Raw genomic sequence first — 17,902 nt, 5'->3', positions numbered from 1 at the left:
AGGGGCTGAATTCCGAGGCGAAAGCCAGCCACCCAATAGCAAACAGGATGAATGAAGACATTCAGGGTGAATTGGCCGACCCAAAGCAACTGGCCACCATGACTCCTAGATGAGAAGATCAAACTCTCTGCCATGCCTTTGGCAGAAGAAAGCATACTGCAAACGTAAAACAGAGGTGCACGAGACCCACAATCCACCGAGCGAGAACAAAGCAAAAGCTATGCCTGTTAAAAATCCGCAGGGGTCACAGTGCTCAAGGAGCCAGAATAAAAAGGTTTTCCGGAGAACCAGAGGCTTCCTCTTTCCCCGGGTTACCTACTTGAAACAGCTGTGGTGCTCGAGGTGGTGAATTCGAACCGGGTGACTTCTCTCTGCCCGTAATGCTGAACGCAGATGAGCTGCCCCTCATAGAGGAGCCCGGGCTTCAGGCCGGAGATGGTGTACGAATTCAAGTAACCGGGAATGGTGACCTCTTTCCATCTCACGCCAGAGTTTTTCTAAAAAGCCAAACACAATGGAAATCAGTGCAAGAATATCTGAAATCCAAGTCTTCAGGGGGAGGGAATTATCAACTGACTCCATTTCCCAAAAACTGTGCTTCCTTGTGGAAGGGGAGAAAATTGCATAAAGGAGCGCTTCTCAAGACTTTCTGCTAAACGTACTTTTTGGGAACCATTTGCATTCCCTGCGGTGCCCAGCATCAAATGCGGGATCCTCACAGCAGTTAACACTGAGGACACTCACTCTGGTTTCCATGCCTGCCATCTATTATACAAGGGCTTTTCGGCCCTGGCCCCAGCCTGGTGGAATGAGCTCCTGGTAGAGCTGAGGGCCCTGCAGGAGCTTTCGGTGTTCCACAGGGCCTGCAAGACTGAGCACTTCCGGAGACCAGGATTAAAAGATCTTGAGTCCCTCCCTTTTGGAAATCGCTCCCCACCCAGGTTAACATCGCCTGCGGTCATCGACTGGAGTAACGATAACTGAGAGCAGCAGAGCCAGTAGTCCGCAAAGGATTAAGGTTTTTGAGTATGCCGCTATCTGGAAGTTTTTTTATATCTGGAAGTTTTTATATTTTATGTAAACCCCCACAAGCTGGTTGGGATGAGAGTGACGGTCAATAACTCATAAATCATAAATCATAAATAATATCAGGGAGACAACATACCATCTGGCCATATAAAGCTGTTTCTTTTGCCTTTTTCGTTCATTACCAATTTTCAATTCCAGAAACACACTGGAAACCACCCCACATCATTTGAGGCAATGAGTGATACCCAAATTCAGTGTAAATGATCTGCCGTGTAACGCTGTATTCAGGACAATTTTGTTCATAGCTAGATGAATGGGCGCATTTAAATGGCTGCTGGCCATTCAAACTGGACAGCTGATTGTTTAAATGGCTGGAAGCAATATGCAATAGCATTAGCCAAAAAAGATTAGAGATTCTGCATCTAGCTCACAAATGCTGAAAAAATACAGATATTTGTTTTGGTCCAGGTTTTGGTGCCAGTGAAGCAAATCCCTGAAGAGGCCTCCATGTCTAAATGAGCAGGAAGAACCAAGAAGATATGATTTTTTTTCACCAGGATGTGAAAAAGATTGTGAGGAAAGCATTTGTCTGAAAGCAGAGGGGGGAATCCATCCGTGTCAAATGACGGCTGCTTGTGCTGGTCTTAGAGCAAACTCCCCTGATTAACGAGAAAAGTCATGCCTACTAACCAGGGACAAGCTCTTGCATAAAACCCCTGCCACTTCTCTGGGCGCAGGAACATTTGGAGCTCTTGCCTAAGATTTCATCCCTGGAGGTCAAACTGCCAATGTGTACTCCGAAGAACCAATATTTGTGCAATACATCGACAGGGATCCTGAAATGGCCCACTTGTTGAGCCAGAATCCAAGGGGCACATTTATGTAGGATGGAGCACAGCCAGCACCCTCCAGCCCCAAATACACATGAGAAGTTACACACTGTGAAGTTTCTTCTTCTGGATTGTGGGGACAGATGACAGCTCTTTGTCAAGGCCCAGAGATTTCTTTGAGTACATGTCTGAAGTCCTTACCGGTTTCCACCGGAGGATGTACTTGGAGATATGAGAGGACTCAGGCGCGATCCACTGGACGGGGTGAGAATCGGGATGAATCGGGACATCCGTGATGATCACTTGGACAGGACCGGTGGCACCTAAAACAGAAATGTCACCCATCGGTTTATGCAGGGCTTCATCAGCCCCCCAGGCCACGGAAAGGCTCCCAGCCCCATAACTGAGGTTCAAACCTGACCCCTACAGCACCGAGAACCTGATAATAAATGCTGGTGTACTCAGTATATTCATAAAGATCCCCACACTAAACTACCTACCTACCAACCCCATACAGCAGGGGTAGTCAAACCACGGCCCTCCAGATGTCCATGGACTACAATTCCCATGAGCCCCTGCCAGCAGTCACTGGCGATTCCATCCTCGGAGGCAGAGATGGTTACCGTGTCACGGTTCCCGGTGGGAAACTCAACAACCACAAGTCCACAAGTGCCTTGAAGGCATTTCCCTGGGCAGACCCTGTCGGGAGTTGAAAGCTCTCCTCGTCAGGCGCAAGAGAGGAGCCTTCGCATTTGACCAAGTGAGCATGGACTTGTGGCAGATTATACCAAGGGAAATGCCATGGGTCTCAAAGGTGCTCCTGGACTCGGGTTTTGCTTTGCGCAAGGGCAGCTGTGCCGGCTGCCTTCAACGGACCAGCTGCACACCATGTGCAAATACACCAAAACAAACAGCTCCTTGGTGGGAGGGGGGCTGCTAGCCCTGAGCATCTCCTCCGGTGATGTTCCGTGGCTTCCTATGCCGGCCCCAGGACAAAATGTACACAGCCGAAGCCAGCCAAGAATAAGGCATCTCCAGCTGCCTCGTCAGCCTTTCTCCCCAGTGATGGGGACAGGAATGGGCTTTTTGTTCCGTTCCAGCCCTTCCCTTCCGGCAGGTCGTGAAGAAACTGAGCCGCTTAAAATCGGCACATGCCGTTCCCAGCACATCAGGTAGGTTAACTATGTTAATCAATGACATGCGCTGACAAATAAGTGGCCGGCCGCCCATTTCAGCCTCTGGCACAGGTCCCACCGGGTCAGCAACCTCAACATCCGAAACGAGGGCAAGGGCCCCAGGAGAACAACGGGTACCCAGGCAGCTCTGACCTGTAGCGGGAGAGGACCGAGGGGAGAAAATGGGGCCGATGCCCCGCAGCAGGCCTCTGAACAGGCCTGGAAGGAGAAGCAAGACCCACAAGTCCAAGCCTTGGCCAAGGTGTGTGCCTCACCAAGCTTTTCTGCAACGTGGGTTTGCTTCACATCCCGAGCCAGGCCGCCACTCCCACGCTTCCGTTAAGGATTTCAATTCGACACGGATGAGAGCGCCTCCCCTTCACCCGCGGGACTCGCCTGCCTTCCTCCTGTGGCACGCGGCTTGGCTCGCTTGACTGAGCAACGCATAACTCTCTGCTAAGCCAGCACCTTAATAACGCACAACTCTTCAGGCAGAGCTCTGTTTGGCCTCACGCCCTGCAGAATCCCACAGTAAGAACATCCAGAGACATGCCCTCCCCCGCCTCTTTTGGGAGTCCACAACACTGACGCAACTCACAGGCCGGCAGCGCTGTTGTGCTTGCAGGCATAGTCCCCAAGCTAAGCATGCACAGCAGTGGCAGCGGGGAAGCACAAAGGTCAGACCGCCGTCGGGCCTTATCGCCCCTAATCAAAGTGCAGGGCTGGAGTGCTCGCCTACCACCCTGCTTCTGGAGAGTTCTTGGAAGAGGATGAGCAACGGAGAGCAAACAGCTTGTTCGCAGAACGGATTGCATCAGGGACTGCACACCAGCAAGATCAGCAATGGTCGTCCTGGGCAAAGAGGCCGGCCCGTGACTGTGATGGGAGTCAGCCGCTCCTGCAGAGGAGCCGGGTGAAAAGCTCACCTCTGCCAGGGTCTCTGCAGGGCGGACACCAGGCCAGCTACTCTGACAAACACACAGAGCTGGGTGGGCAACAGGCCTGCCAGTCAGAAGGCCTCTGCTCTGAACGGGCGGAGGAAGTCAGCCGGAGGGAGCGGCCTTCTACTCCGCTAGGGCTGCATGCAAAAGGAAGCCCAGGTCAACTGCGCCTTGCTTTTAAGAGTCCAGGAACCTTGCCAGGAAAAAGTGGGTGCCACTAGAGGAGAGGAGAAGAGCTGAGAAGGGGGTTATACCTCGCCATTTTCCTATCTGAAGGAGTCTCAACAAATCGCCTTCCCTTCCTCTCCTCACAACAGATGCCCTGGGAGGTAGGTGGGGCGGAGAGAGCTTTGTGAGAACTGCTCTGCGAGAACAGCCCTAAGAGAACTGATGGCCCAAGGTCACTCAGCTGGCTGCCTGTGGAGGTCGAGTGGGGAATTGAACCCGGTGCTCCAGATTAGAGGCTACTGCTCCTAACCACCACACCACACTGGATCCCTTGCGAGATAGTAAAGCTAATCTTTACAAAGCCCAATAAAATCAGAGTCCAGAAGCACCTTTAAGACCAACAAAGATTTATTCAAGGCATGAGCTTTCGAGTGCCTCAAAAGCTCACACCTTGAATAAGCCTTTGTTGGTCTTAAAGGTGCTCCTGGACTCTGATTTTATTGTGCGACTTCAGACCAACATGGCTACCCATTTGAATCAGTCTTTATAAAGCCCCCCCTGGAAAGAGAAAACTAAGGCAGATGGATTCGAGCAAAAGTTGTGCTTTCTCCTGCAAAAAAGGCCAAGTGACCTGTCAGCTCCAAGGGGGCCTGATGAACTATGCTTGCCCATGAAAACTTGCGCTCCAAATTACACGCTGCTGGTCTTCAAGGTGCCTGGCTGGGCTTCACCTTCGTTGACCCTGTTGTGAAAGTCCAGCTCCAAGGTCTAGAGATGGAGGCCCAGAAGGACCCAGAAGGGGGAAGGACTGCAGATCAAAGGGACAATTTCTGCAAAGGCGGCCAAACGAGGGCCTTCCTCTCGTCTTCCCCTCTTGGGTTAAAAACAGGAAAAATGTCCCGCAAGAGTCGAAGGCCACCTGGGCAGAATGCAGAACGGCTGACGGCGGAAGACATGCACGGCCGATCCAAGGAGCCTTACCTGAGTAGGTGCTCAAGGGCTGGCAGTGCCACTCTCCAATGCCCCGCCCGTAACAGTAGCACTGGTATCGGACGCCGTGGACGTGTTTCTCCCACGAATCTCCGATCTGGTAGAACGTCTGGCTTTCGGAGTCTTGACACTGGTCTGAAAGGGGGGGGAGGGAAAGGGTTTCATCTCAGGGGGCTGACCCTCATACCCAAAGGCCCCATCCGCCAGGACTTCTCCATCTTGCCATGGGGCTCTTTGCCCTCCACCCTCCTCCGGCTTGCCTCTTGGGGGGCATTGGAACTGGGATGGGGCACAGGAAGGGTGCCCTGCCACACGGCACGGGGACAGAAGAAGCCAACAGGACTGAGATGCTGCCACCCTCCGGCAGAGGACCCCGCAACCCCCATGGCCGGGCCACTCTTCAGAGGGCCAATTCCCAGAAGGCTGTGGGGTCTCGGGAAGCCACTTATATGAAGCGGCTTCTTCTTCAGGCAAGCCTTCCTCCTAGCTGGAGGGACATGCACAGGGGGCCGCAGGGAAACGTAAGAGGCTCCCCCACAGCAGCTGGCCCTCAGTAAGGGGGCTGGGAGGGCCCAAGGAGAAGAGGCCCCCCTCCCACCATATTAATTTCCACCACCACCCTTCTTCCGCAGCATGTGACCGAAAGGCTGTGTACAAACTGACTCCGCTGACTGTTGCACAGTATCCTGGGACACAGGCAGCTCCCACCAGCATCCCAGGGAACAGAATTAGATTTTAACTTCAGCCGTGAATCTGTTCGCTTTGCAAAACGGGTCTAAGTTTTGCCAAGAGGCAATAGACCAGACAGCCTGACGTCACCCACGGCACCTTTTAAAATCACAGCAGGGGAAGCAGTGGCCAGGGGAAGGGGGAGCCCTTTGCTCAGAAAAGAAAGCCCTTGTTTGTTTTTGGAAAGAAAATAATTATACCCAGACGGAGAAGGGGCCTCGGCGCTGGGCAGTAAAAGCCAGGCCGACAAAACAAACCAAGCCTCAGCTAAGAGAAGAGCGCTCTTGAACGCTCTTCAGATCCCAGAGGCTGGTGGACTGAACAGACTTTTCCTCCTTAGATGTGCTCAAAGGGTGTGTGGGGGGGGGGGGAGGGAGGCACAGTAAACCACAACGGATCCCAGCTGGGAGCAGGGGAGAGAAGTTTCCATTGTTTGACAGCCGAAGCCGGAGGGTTCCGGTTACACGGCTAGACCGTGGGACCCAATTACACAGGAACGGAAATCATGACCGAGATGGCTCGAGATGGCTCCTCTCACCGGGTTGGTTTGGATGAGATCCCTGGATCTGTCAAACACAAATCACGTCTCGGGGAGCAAGCCTCTGGAGCAGATTCCCAGCAGCAAGCAGAAGGGTCTTCTTCGGCAGCTGAGCTACATCACCTGGCTGACCGGACCTGCTGCAGCCGTCCGGAGGCTGAGTTCTTCGCGGGGACCACCCCCCCCCCCCCAGCGACACTCGGCTAGGCACCGACTTACCCACGGGGTCACACTTCCATCGGCCCCGCCCTTGGCCAAAGCAAGTGCAGTTCAACATGTGCCCCTCTTCGTGGCGTTTGTGGAAGGTCTGGTTGACGTCGTAGGTGATCCCGTCGACTATACACTGGTCTGTCCCCAAGATACAAGCAAGATATTTAGGCCCTCGGTCACTCTGCAAATCAAGCACGCAGCTGGGGAGGAGTCTCCCGCAAGCACAGGGGTGGAGAGTATGGTAGCCAGCACTGGCCCCCCCGTGAGGACCCCCACAGCCCTCCCTGGCCAGTACTGCTTCCCCACCGTCAATCTGACCCTCACCCCACCCTCCCACCCCCCTGCACAGTTTGTTTCCTTCCAGGTTGAATCTGAGTGCAATTTCTAGCAAAGTCATGATTCTCTACTCTTAGCATGGAGAATTGTTGTTCCTTTGTGGTAGTGACAATCCCTCCAAGACAATCCTAAAGGACTTGTGTCTGTCCTCCTGGGTTCCCCTGGTTGAGCACAGGATTGGGGAAACCTTCCCATACAACCCAACCAGAAATTGTCAGCAACGTTCTGTATCCGCTCAAGCTCCGGCAATGATAAATGCCAATTTTGGTGAGCAATTCAAATATATGCTATTCTTTTGCTGATTGGACAACATCAAAGGCATCTTTTATACCCTACCTGGCATATACCTTTGTACTAATTATTATTATCACTACACTAAATTTATATGCCACTTATCGCGGCCACGGATCTCAAGGAGGCTAACAGCAGCTAAAATGACAATGGATATCCATTTCAAACATGCCACCAAACTAAAAGTGAGCAGCTAAACAGCTTCATGAGAAGCTAAGCAGAAGCGCTTGGCGCAGCAGGCCCTGCAGAACACAGAGAAATCCCTTGGGGCTCACAGGCTACCGGACAGCTGGTGCCACCAGGGCAGGGCCATACTGAGTATGCTTATGGGATTGAAAGGGATAAACTCTTAATTTTCTGGCAGAAAGAACACCCCAGTCTTGAAGAAGCATTGCCAGTGCTACACCCTAAGCATTTCACTCTCCAAAAAAGAAAACATTTCCGTTTCCTTTTCAGCGCTTAACAATTGGGAACATTGGGACAGCCCTCAAATGTTTTCACATTAGACCTTTGGAATGAGTTAAATGATTTTAAGGTGAGGGTTTTCTCATCCCCCAAAGATTAAATGTTACATAGGGAAACTATTTCATTGGGCAAAATAAGAGGAAAGTCCTTGGAGGGGGATCCAGAAACTCCTCCCCAAACCCAAATTTGTCCACTTGTCCCAACCCTGGGCCTTCACTTTGCTATTGTGGAACACCTTGTTCAACTCAAGACTTTTGTGTGTGTGTGTGTGACCCTCCAAGGCAAAGCCCCTCACCCCTGCATGAGCAGAAGACCCATCTTCCCAAGACAATTACTGACCCTCCCAGGGTTCTCCTTTTCCATGCAAAGCCTCTCTGGACACCTAACCAAGGGCCTGGCCAGGATGACCTCCCCATCAGACCTTCTGAATATTGCCAAGAGTGAACCGTACCTGCCCCTCAGGTCATTCCCCACCTCATCACCCGACACCTTTTCTATGAGCATCCCCCACAACAGCATCTCCAGTGATGGCACAAGTCCAAATGTTTCTCCACTCACAACAACCCAGCAAGGGATTCTGGCCAACAGCCTGAGTTTCCAGACACTCCAGGAGGGATCCAAGACCTTTCTGACCCACCATCTAGAAGGCAGGGGGATGAACAGGGTGCCCCCACCCCAAACCTTCTTCCACTGCAGACATGTAACAGAAGGATCCTTTTGTCATGAGCAGACAGTGCGGGATTTCATTCCTTCCTCCCTCCCTCCCTCCCTCCCTTCCTGCCTCTAAGCTCTCTATTCTGCCCCCCATTCTCTCCCCATGACTTCACAGTCCTACCGATTCCCAAAGCAACATCTTGTCTGCTCAGTACCTTTTATTTAAACACCCTCAGCTCAGATCCTGTGCAGGTGGAGAGCAACAGGGACCGCTCTGCACAGTAGGATGGGCAGCGCTAAATGTCCTGAAAACATGCTGGGCAGCCAGCAATGCAGGCCAAATCTCACAACAAACTTTACTATCTGGCCTAATAGCACATCGTCTGGGACCTAGGGAATGGTAAGTGGATCTTCCAGCGATAATACTCAAAACTGGCTTGGATGTGAACTCTTAGACCAGAGACGTGTGCCTGGAAGAGCCCATGGAAATGGAAGTTGTCACCCAGTAGTGACACAACGAAGCCAAGACAAGCAGAGGTCAGCTGAAGCTCTTTGGACTTTGGCAACGCAAACGCGAGAAGCCGGAGAGCTCCAGAGCTGAGCAAAGTGCACGAGTAGCGTTCAAAACAAGCTCCCCAACGAGGAGATCTCATTTCAGTGGCAGCTCTGCAGCCCTGTCTCCAGGCACGTTCCCAGAACTCCCAATCAAGAGATCTCCCACCGCAGCAGAAAAGGGCTGATCCTGGTCCATCCCTCACATGGTTCTCGTACTGCAGGGGTAGTCAACCTGTGGTCTTCCAGATGTTCATGGTCTACAATTCCCATGAGCCCCTGCCAGCAAACGCTGGCAGGGGCTCATGGGAATTGTGGTCCATGAACATCTGGAAGACCACAGGTTGACGACCCCTGGATCCAACTCACAGTCCGTAGGTGGGGGCTGCGGAAGAAGAAGAGAAAGCCCACCTACCTCTGAGCTGGGAGTAAGCAATGCAGGTCCACTCCCCACGCCCGTTGCCCACGCACGTGCATCTCATCATGTGGCCCATGTCGTGCTGCTTGTCCCACTGGTCTCCAACACGGTACATGACCCCGTCATTGGTGGTGCAGATTTCCTCATGCGCTGTGGAAGGAAATAGTAATATTTTGGGTACTGATTTACAGGCTCAGGGCAGGTAAGAACATGTATCATAACCATGATCATTAATCATCACAAATAAACGTGAAAATCAGAAATGAGATTAAACTCCTTTCATCTGCCGCCTTTCCTCTAGCGAGAGGGGTGATGTGAACACAGATTAACAACCCGGTGATGCTTTGACCAGATGTTTTGAGCAGGGAGGCCAGAATTTAGATATTGTTTCTGGCCTCAGCCATAGGCCTGGCAGAACAGCTCTGTCTTTCAGGCCCATCCTCAACCTGGAGCCAGAAGCAGCTGGGAAACAGCAGGCCGAATAGGCGCTCTCCCACTGGGTCCTGGTAAGGACTCACGCTGCTGCATAATTACCCAAATTAAGTTTGCTTCATTGTTTATTCTGAACTCAGTGGGAAGCCAAAGGAGAGAGGCTATCTCACGCCAATTTTTGTGCTGAATTAGCTGGGCCCGGGACACGCCAAGGTCTCAGGGATGCTGCCATCGGGATCTTAAGGAAAGAAGAAAAGGCTTTGTGTTTCCACGCACAGCCCTGGCGGAAGGGTGCACACACAGCTCATGCAGTGACATCGGCCACAAGGGGGCACTGCCCTGTGACGTCACCGACCCCTTCCCATGATTTCACCAGGCCCTGCCCAGCCCCACCAATAAACCCACGGGACAGAGTTTTGTTTGCATAAAGGCCCAGTGAGACATTACACAAAGAATCCTGAAGCATTCCTCCTGCTTTCTTATAGGAGGGGAAAAATCTGGGGATTAGCTGTCAATTTGAGCAAAAGGTGCTGGGGAAGAGGGTGGGAAGCTCGTTGGATCCTTGCCTTCCTGTCCATTCCCTGTTCACAGCTCACCCTCAGCACTCTAACCCTCTCCCAGCAACAACAAAACGGGAATTGTATACAGCTAAGCAAAGCACACATTGTTCACATCCGCTTGTCAAAGTAAATAAAATATCAGGCAGGAACGATGCCTTGGGTGTGACTCAAGGAGAGAGATGCAGATGGGTGGCCGTGTGAATCTGTCTGCAGCAGGAGAAAAGGGCCAGAGTCCAGGAGCACCGCAAAGACTAACCAAATTGATGGTAGAGAAGGGCCTTTCCTGGCTCCCTGCTCACTTCGAGAGACAGACAAGAAGGGAGCTATTACTCCCGAAAGCTCCTCCCCTGCCATGAATTTCAGGTGCTCTTTGGCTCTTTTCTTTTGGTCTTCCTGTCCAACTCCTTCATCCCAGCCCCTTGTCCTCCTCCTCTGCACTAGGATTCAAAAGCAGCCTCCGTTTCCAGATGCCTCAGTTTTCCTACCGAAACTAACCCTGGAATCAGTGCTGTTCATCTTTCGGGTGGTCTCCTGGGACTTCTGCTTGGATCAGCAAGCATGGGATGGGGTGGGGAAGTGCCATAGAGCAGGGGTAGTCAGCATTTGCTGGCAGGGGGTCATGGGAATTGTAGTCCATGAACATCTGGAGGACCACATGTTGACTACCCCTGCCCTAGAGAGGTTGCCTCAGTGCTCAGCCTTGGGGCTTGACAGGCACCTGCTGACATCTTCAAGAGGCACTAGGACAGGAAGGCACCAGCCAGCCACCCCTCAGCAAGCTCGGAGGAAGAGCAGAGGCACCAACCAGCCAGACTAGAGTGACAGCCGACATGCCCGCAGCTCACCTGCCATGGGACAGAAGCCAAATTTCTGGTCCGCATCGTAGTTCGGGGTGGTTCCGCACCATTTCATGTTGTCTCGCCGCCCCTCCGAGGTGCAGTCCGTGTAATTCCGGTTGTTGTAGATGAAGGGGAAGTAGCACAAGGCACCATTGGAGTTGCCTCCCCGGGTTTGGACCAAGACTGCCAAGAAGCAACAGGGATCAACACAGGGTCGTAAGGAGGCCGAAATTCCTTGTCAGAGCCCCAGACCCTTCCCCTGTGCCCAGCAGCCCCAAATGGCATTAATAGTCAGGGCCTTGGCGGGTGTGGCCCCCTAAACAAATCTCCATCTCCAGAGCAGACACATGGGACAGACTGCTACTCTTAGAACACAAGGAACCTGCTCTCAAATCTTCGGTATTTTTAAATGTTATTTACTTGTTCATTTTTGTTTGCTTCGGGGTTTCTATTCTGCCCAGTTTTAGGAAAAACTGAGTGGATGACGATCTTGTGCCATATAGAAAATCCCTACATGAGCTTCAAAATTAAGAACAGAAAAACAATTACATTAGTGTCTTATATATTAGAATAATAAATATTAAGTATTAAAATTGACAGTAATTCTTTCTCTACTGGGGGTGGGAGGGGGGAATCCTTTAGAAGAGGAGAGCAGGGAACAGTTTCTGTCGGCAGCAGAGGAGAGGACCCACAGTAATGGGTTTAAACTATATGTAGAATGGTACCAGCTAGATATCAGGGGGGAAAATTCACATTCCAAGTAGTTTAGCAGTGGGATGGGCTGCCTAAGGAGGAAGTGAGCTCCCCCTCACTAGCTGCCTTGAAGCACCAACTGGACAGAGTCACAGAATCATAGAATAATAGAGTTGGAAGGGACCTCATGGATCATCTAGTCCAACCCCCTGCACTATGCAGGACACTCACATCCCAGTCTTATCCTGGATGCTTAAGACTGATCCTGCACTGAGCTGGGGTGGGACTAGAGGGCCTGGATGGCTCCTTTCCTGGATGGCCCAACACCCTTGACCACACCTCACTGGCTGTCAACCACATCTGTGTGGAACAGACCTAATCTCCAGGGCCATTCACACAGAATATATCTTAACATAATATATTCTGCCTCAGCTGAGCAGAGCTACCTAATTAATTTATTTGTATTTGATTTGATTTCTATACCGCCCTTCCATATGGCTCAGGGCGGTTTACATACAACATCATAGGGGATACATGGAACGAGTCAACATACAGCATGGTCAATATACAACAATAACAACCCAACAGTGGTTCTAAACAACAGTGATCCCAACCATAACAACTTAACAAGCTAAACCCCCTAGTGCAGGAGATGCAGGCGATGACCCGGCACATCGCCAGAGGCAACCTTTTACTCCCTAGCAGCAATTTCTGCAGTCTTCCAAACATCTCAGCTTGTTGGGCTACCCACTAAAACACTGCTGCTGTTGTGTCCAAGATCTGGGCAGATTTCCATGGCCCCAGGTGCCTCCAGGCAACGAGTCTGACATATCTCCTTGGGGTAGAGTGCTCGGAGAGCCGAAAGCACAGTCTGCTCCACCCCTGGGTGGAGCTGCATAAGCAAAGGCGTTCGTGAAGGCACATCTCCTCACACTCACGGTACGGATTAATTGGGTGGGGCCTGGGCATGGTGGGAGAGCATAAGGCTTCCCAAAAGATCTCGGCTTTCATCCCTAATTACAGTCTAATGGTTAGAATGAGACATGTGCTTATGTGGTTCTATTTTTAAGGGCCTTTTATTCCTTCCTTCGTGAGGTCCTTTACATTGTAAGGTTATAATCAATGCGGCCCAGTTGCTAAAGAGAGCTCGTCATTTTAAAAACATCAAAGAGAGAGGGAAGTAGGTGCAGCACTAAAGCAGAAACGGGGCAGGAGTTTCAGCCCAGACGACCAAAAACTAAAACCAGAACGGTATTCTTAAAATAAGTCAAGCTAGGAAATGAAGTGGGGCATAGCCTTGTGGTCGACTCGTTGCTCTAGGACAGGGGTGGCCAAATGGTGGCTCTCCAGATGTCAGTGGACTACAATTCCCAGGAGCCCCTGCTTGCAAGCAGAGGCTCATGGGAATTGTAGTCCATGGATATCTGGAGAGACACCATTTGGCCACCCCTGCCCTAGGGGATGCCTTCTGACTTCCTCTAGAAACATCATCCGCAATCATCTATCAGAAGGCCCCATTGGACATGACATGTTCTCACTGAACATCAAGGACCTCACCAGGAAAGCTGAGAATGTGCTAAGTTCTCCCTTGCTGGAACCACTAGGTTAGGAAATGCTTTGTTTTGGTTCACCTGCAGGTACCTCCGCCCTTCCAAAGCCATCACCAGAGGAGGCTGACTTGGAAAGGCTGCGGGGTCCTCTGAAGAAGAAGAGTTGGTTTTCATACCCCGCTTTTCTCTACCCGAAGGAGTCTCTAAGCGACTTACAGTCATCTTCCCTTTCCTCTCCCCACATCAGACACCCTGTGAGGCAGGTGAGGCTGAGAACCGTGATAGTCCTGCTCAACCAGAACAACACTATTAGGTCTGTGAAGAGGCCAAGGTCACCCAGCTGGCTGCATGTGGAGGAGGAGTGGGGAATCAAACCCGGCTCGCTAGCTTAGATGCCACTGCTCCTAACCACTACACCATGTTGGCTGAACCCCAGTGGTGGCCAGAACTCAGCATGCCGCAGCCGCCAAGACACCCCTGGAAAGTGTACAGATACACTGGCAGAGGGAAGATTGTCCCACAAGACAGATTTTGGTCAACAGCCTCAGGAGGAGCCTGGTCTGGAGGAGGGAGGTGGTCTGGAGGTGCCACGAGGAGACAGAGAGGAACACCAACTGCCTCCCTGAGCTAAGAGAGAACAGCCCTGTGAGGGGCAGGCCCTCATCAGACAAGCAGTGCTGAGACACAGTGAGAGAAGCCCACCAGACATAAAACCATGCCGAGATTCAAAGATAAAATACAGTCCCAGAGTATAGGGTCGGCCCTGGGTAGCACTGGGAAGAGTGACCTCCAAGGAAGACCATGGCCATGACACAGGGCCAGCCAATGACATACCAACTCTTGCCTTTCAGGCAGACAATCATAGTATCTCCTGGCTACATTTCACGCAGTCCATGCAATACATAAATAATAACTCCACACTTATCAGCTTGTGTAGCTTGGAGGGAAAGAGGAGACAGGACAATGCAAAGCTGTGGAGGATACTGCATGACCCAGTCCCATCAGTTCTCAGAAGCTTAGAAGGGCTTACAAGGTTCCCTGGTGAGTACTTGGGTGGGAGACCACCAAGCGACGGCTAGCTCCAGGTTGGGAAATTCCTAGAAATGTTGGGGGCGGAGCCTGAGGAGGGTGGGGTTGGGAAGGGGAGGGACTTCAGCAGTCGACTGCCACAGAGTCCACCTTCCAAAGCAGCCATTTTCTCCAGGCGATCTCCCCAGAAGATCTCTAGCCACCACCTGGAGGCTGGCAACCCTATCATCAAGGAAGCCAGCATCAAGCTACAGAGGCAGGCAACAGCAGACTGCCCCCGAATGTCTATTGCCTTGAAAACCTCCAGCCCGACCCTGTGAAACTATAATGGACACCGCCTGAAGACTTTTGCCTTGATTTTTGCACCGTTGGTTGGAAGAATCTGCATTTGTGCCCACATTCCTGGCCAGACTAGAGAGGTGCCATTTGGTCACAGATCCTTCCAGGGTGAAGGACATCCTGAGGGAGAAGACGAAGGCCAGGAGAACAAGGCCTTTGGTTAAGCGAAATTTTATTAATTAAAGGTTGCATAATACCCCTCTCCATGGATGGCTTTGGAACGGTTCACAACGTAAAATAGCCAGCAATAAAGCATCATCATCAACATCAGTAAAACCATCATAGAAATATCAGTAAAACCATCAGTAAAACATCAGTAAAACCATCACTAAAACCTTATCTGCAACCTTCCCAATGAAAGAAAACAGTCAGCTTCTCAGTTGTCCAGTATTCCATGCTGGAGAGCAAGTTCAGCAGGCAGTGGTTTCCCCACGCCTCTTGAGCCATGCAACTGATACCTTCGCATCACATTCCAATTGGGTCATCTATTCTCACACAACGACTGAGAGCAGAAGAATTCGTGGCTACACAGGGGAGAGTTGGGTATAGTTACTGTCGCCCAATTGTCATGGTTGCATTAATTGTATCAGGTTTTGATGGTTTTTATATGTTTACAGGTAAACCACCACGAACCGGCCGGGCCAAGAGTGGCAGTCTATACATTTTAAAATAAAAATATAAATAAATGTTTCTTCCCCAGTTTCATTTCATATATTGAATTATAGGTGCGCTTCTATTCCACCCTATCTCAACAGATTCTGGGCAAATCACAATACAGGTAAAATCATCATCATATACATAAAATTATAAAAATACAAAAACAATCTAACTTAAATTGAGATTTAAAACATGGTAAGATCAAAATGTTAATATTGTCCACTGAAATGTATCTATCCTATGGGAAAAGGGGGGCCACAATAGCATAGCCATCACTGGGAGGGCATAGTCTGGAGGGTGGAACAATCCCTCCTTACAAGCCATGCAGACCTATCCAAGGTCTTGTTTAGAGGAGTCCTGAGCAGGTTCTAGTCACTAGATCTTAATGCCCTTTGGAGGACATAGTGGGAGAAGAGGTCCCAAAGTTACAAAAGTCCCAGGCTGACGCAGGACTGACAGGGAAACACTTGTTGACCAATCTGTTTTTCCTCAAGAAACACTTTGACTGATTGAGGAATAACCAGGTGTTTCCTGTTAAGCAGCTTGGCTTCACCTGCCCGCCTTCCACTTCGACTGAAGGAATTCCTAAAATTGATTCCACAAGGGGCATGCAGCCGGCTGAAGTTTCTAGTTAGTGCCATTCCTTGCAGGTTAGTAAAGGGCAAAGGTATACTTTGATTAAATCGCAGCCCCAAAACAATTTTTTGTTGGATTGCATCAAAACTCTCAGGGAAAAGATGCAGAAGAAGCCTTCAGAATAAACATTCTAAGAGGTCTGAAATCAGAAACGGCAGGGCGAACTGCTAGACTGGGGGTGGTCAAACGGTGGCTCTCTAGATGTCCATGGACTACAATTCCCATGAGCCCCTGCCAGCAGTCTGTCCACCCCTGCACTAGATGCTGATGCTGCTCCACAAGGGAGACGAGGGTACAGTCTGTATGGGGCTTTTTACCCACTCCCATATTGACTAAATCCCTCCAGTCTACACTGAATTCGATTTCCATTTTGATTTTGGGCGCTTTAAATTTTCCCTCTGCAACCTGCATGACTGATTCAAGGTGACCCTACCTTTCCCCCACGATATGTTGGGAGTGGATATAAGCCTCGATATTTCAAAAACCGCCATGTGCAGATTTTTGCTTTTTTCGAATTTACTCACTGTTCCGTGCTTCTGAGCAAAGCAGTCTTCCCTGATTGGCCAGGGCGTCAGTTCAAAGACTTCCTGGTTCCCGGTTGCAAGGCTTCCCTTAAAGTGACTGCACTCCTGAAGCCCTAACTTTTCTCAGCAGAGATTTGCCTCTTGTTATTTCCCTCTCCTTTGCTGTCTGCAATCCTCTCCTCCGCCCAATCAAGAAAAGAGACTCCTGCTGCGCTTGGCTCCTTTCCCTGCTCTGAGCTTCACCGATCAAGTGCAGAACACTTTCTGTTTCGATTGGGAGGATGGAATAGGGAAAGACCCACGTTCAAATCGACCTGAATTCAGCAAGATCCACAACAGAAAAAACAAAGTAAGTGCAGAATCAGCCCAAGCAATTTAAGGTAAAGGTAAAGGTATCCCCTGTGCAAGCACCAAGTCATGTCTGACCCTTGGGGTGACGCCCTCCAGCGTTTTCATGGCAGACTCAATATGGGGTGGTTTGCCAGTGCCTTCCCCAGTCATGACTGTTTACCCCCCAGCAAGCTGGGTACTCATTTGACCGACCTCGGAAGGATGGAAGGCTGAGTCAACCTTGAGCCGGCTGCTGGGATCAAACTCCCAGCCTCATGGGCAAAGCTTTCAGACGGCTGCCTTACCACTCTGCGCCACAAGAGGCTCTCCAAGCAATTTAGATGGCCAAAATCTGGAGACAAAGCATCCCTAGCTGTAGCCACCTTAGGGCTGGATGCATTTCTTTAACACAGAGGGACGAAAGATTGAAGAACTAATGAACATCATTCAAATGGACAGCTTTAACCAGACGTTCTCTTCCCTCTGGACAACTTAACTAACATCATGGGAGCCTGAGCTCAAGGCAGGTCTTTCCACATCTCTGCAGCCAGACGTTGTCGGGAGTGAAACCCCCACGAGGCCAGCCCCAGAAGTGGCTTCAGATTTCTGCTATATATGGCAACCTGGCTGAGGCTATAACCATGACATCAGAACATTGCAGAGATCCTGCTCAAGAGACATCTTCCCCTCACGCCTAATATGGACATTCGTTTTACTGGAGTGACTGAAACACAGCCAAGAAAGACACACACACACACACACACACACACACACACACACACACACACACACACACTGAGAATTCTCTCTAGATCAAAGAGACAGGGCCTGTCCCTGGCGGCCCACTCCCCGTCTAGACGTGCCTTCCCTACCCCCAAGTCAGAGGTGTGCGGTCAGAGCCAAAAAAGTTACAAGACTACATGAGTTTTTGCTGAAGACACTTTTCCACCTACATTTATGGGCTCATCTGATAACGTACAGCAAAAG

The 17,902-nt window shown here is 50.8% G+C and overlaps 1 protein-coding gene across 6 annotated transcripts in view; it reads right to left on the bottom strand.

Annotated features, from left to right (window-relative positions):
- The window catches only part of FN1 (fibronectin 1), an 84,128-nt gene that overhangs the window by 51,956 nt on the left and 14,270 nt on the right, over positions 1 to 17,902 (bottom strand). For all 6 annotated transcript variants that reach the window (XM_077319308.1, XM_077319310.1, XM_077319311.1 and 3 more), the window contains exons 9-14: positions 11,164 to 11,340; positions 9,324 to 9,476; positions 6,620 to 6,748; positions 5,125 to 5,268; positions 2,061 to 2,182; positions 320 to 497 (exon numbers count right to left, since the gene is read on the bottom strand). In XM_077319308.1, the coding sequence (XP_077175423.1) occupies positions 320 to 497; positions 2,061 to 2,182; positions 5,125 to 5,268; positions 6,620 to 6,748; positions 9,324 to 9,476; positions 11,164 to 11,340 (903 nt within the window). The remainder of the gene's footprint in view (positions 1 to 319; positions 498 to 2,060; positions 2,183 to 5,124; positions 5,269 to 6,619; positions 6,749 to 9,323; positions 9,477 to 11,163; positions 11,341 to 17,902) is intronic.

This window comes from Paroedura picta, chromosome 2 (genome assembly GCF_049243985.1).
Source record: "Paroedura picta isolate Pp20150507F chromosome 2, Ppicta_v3.0, whole genome shotgun sequence".
NCBI lineage: Eukaryota > Metazoa > Chordata > Lepidosauria > Squamata > Gekkonidae > Paroedura > Paroedura picta.
The sequence above is the reverse complement of the archived record's forward strand: the minus strand, read 5'-3'. Positions and strand labels throughout refer to the sequence as shown.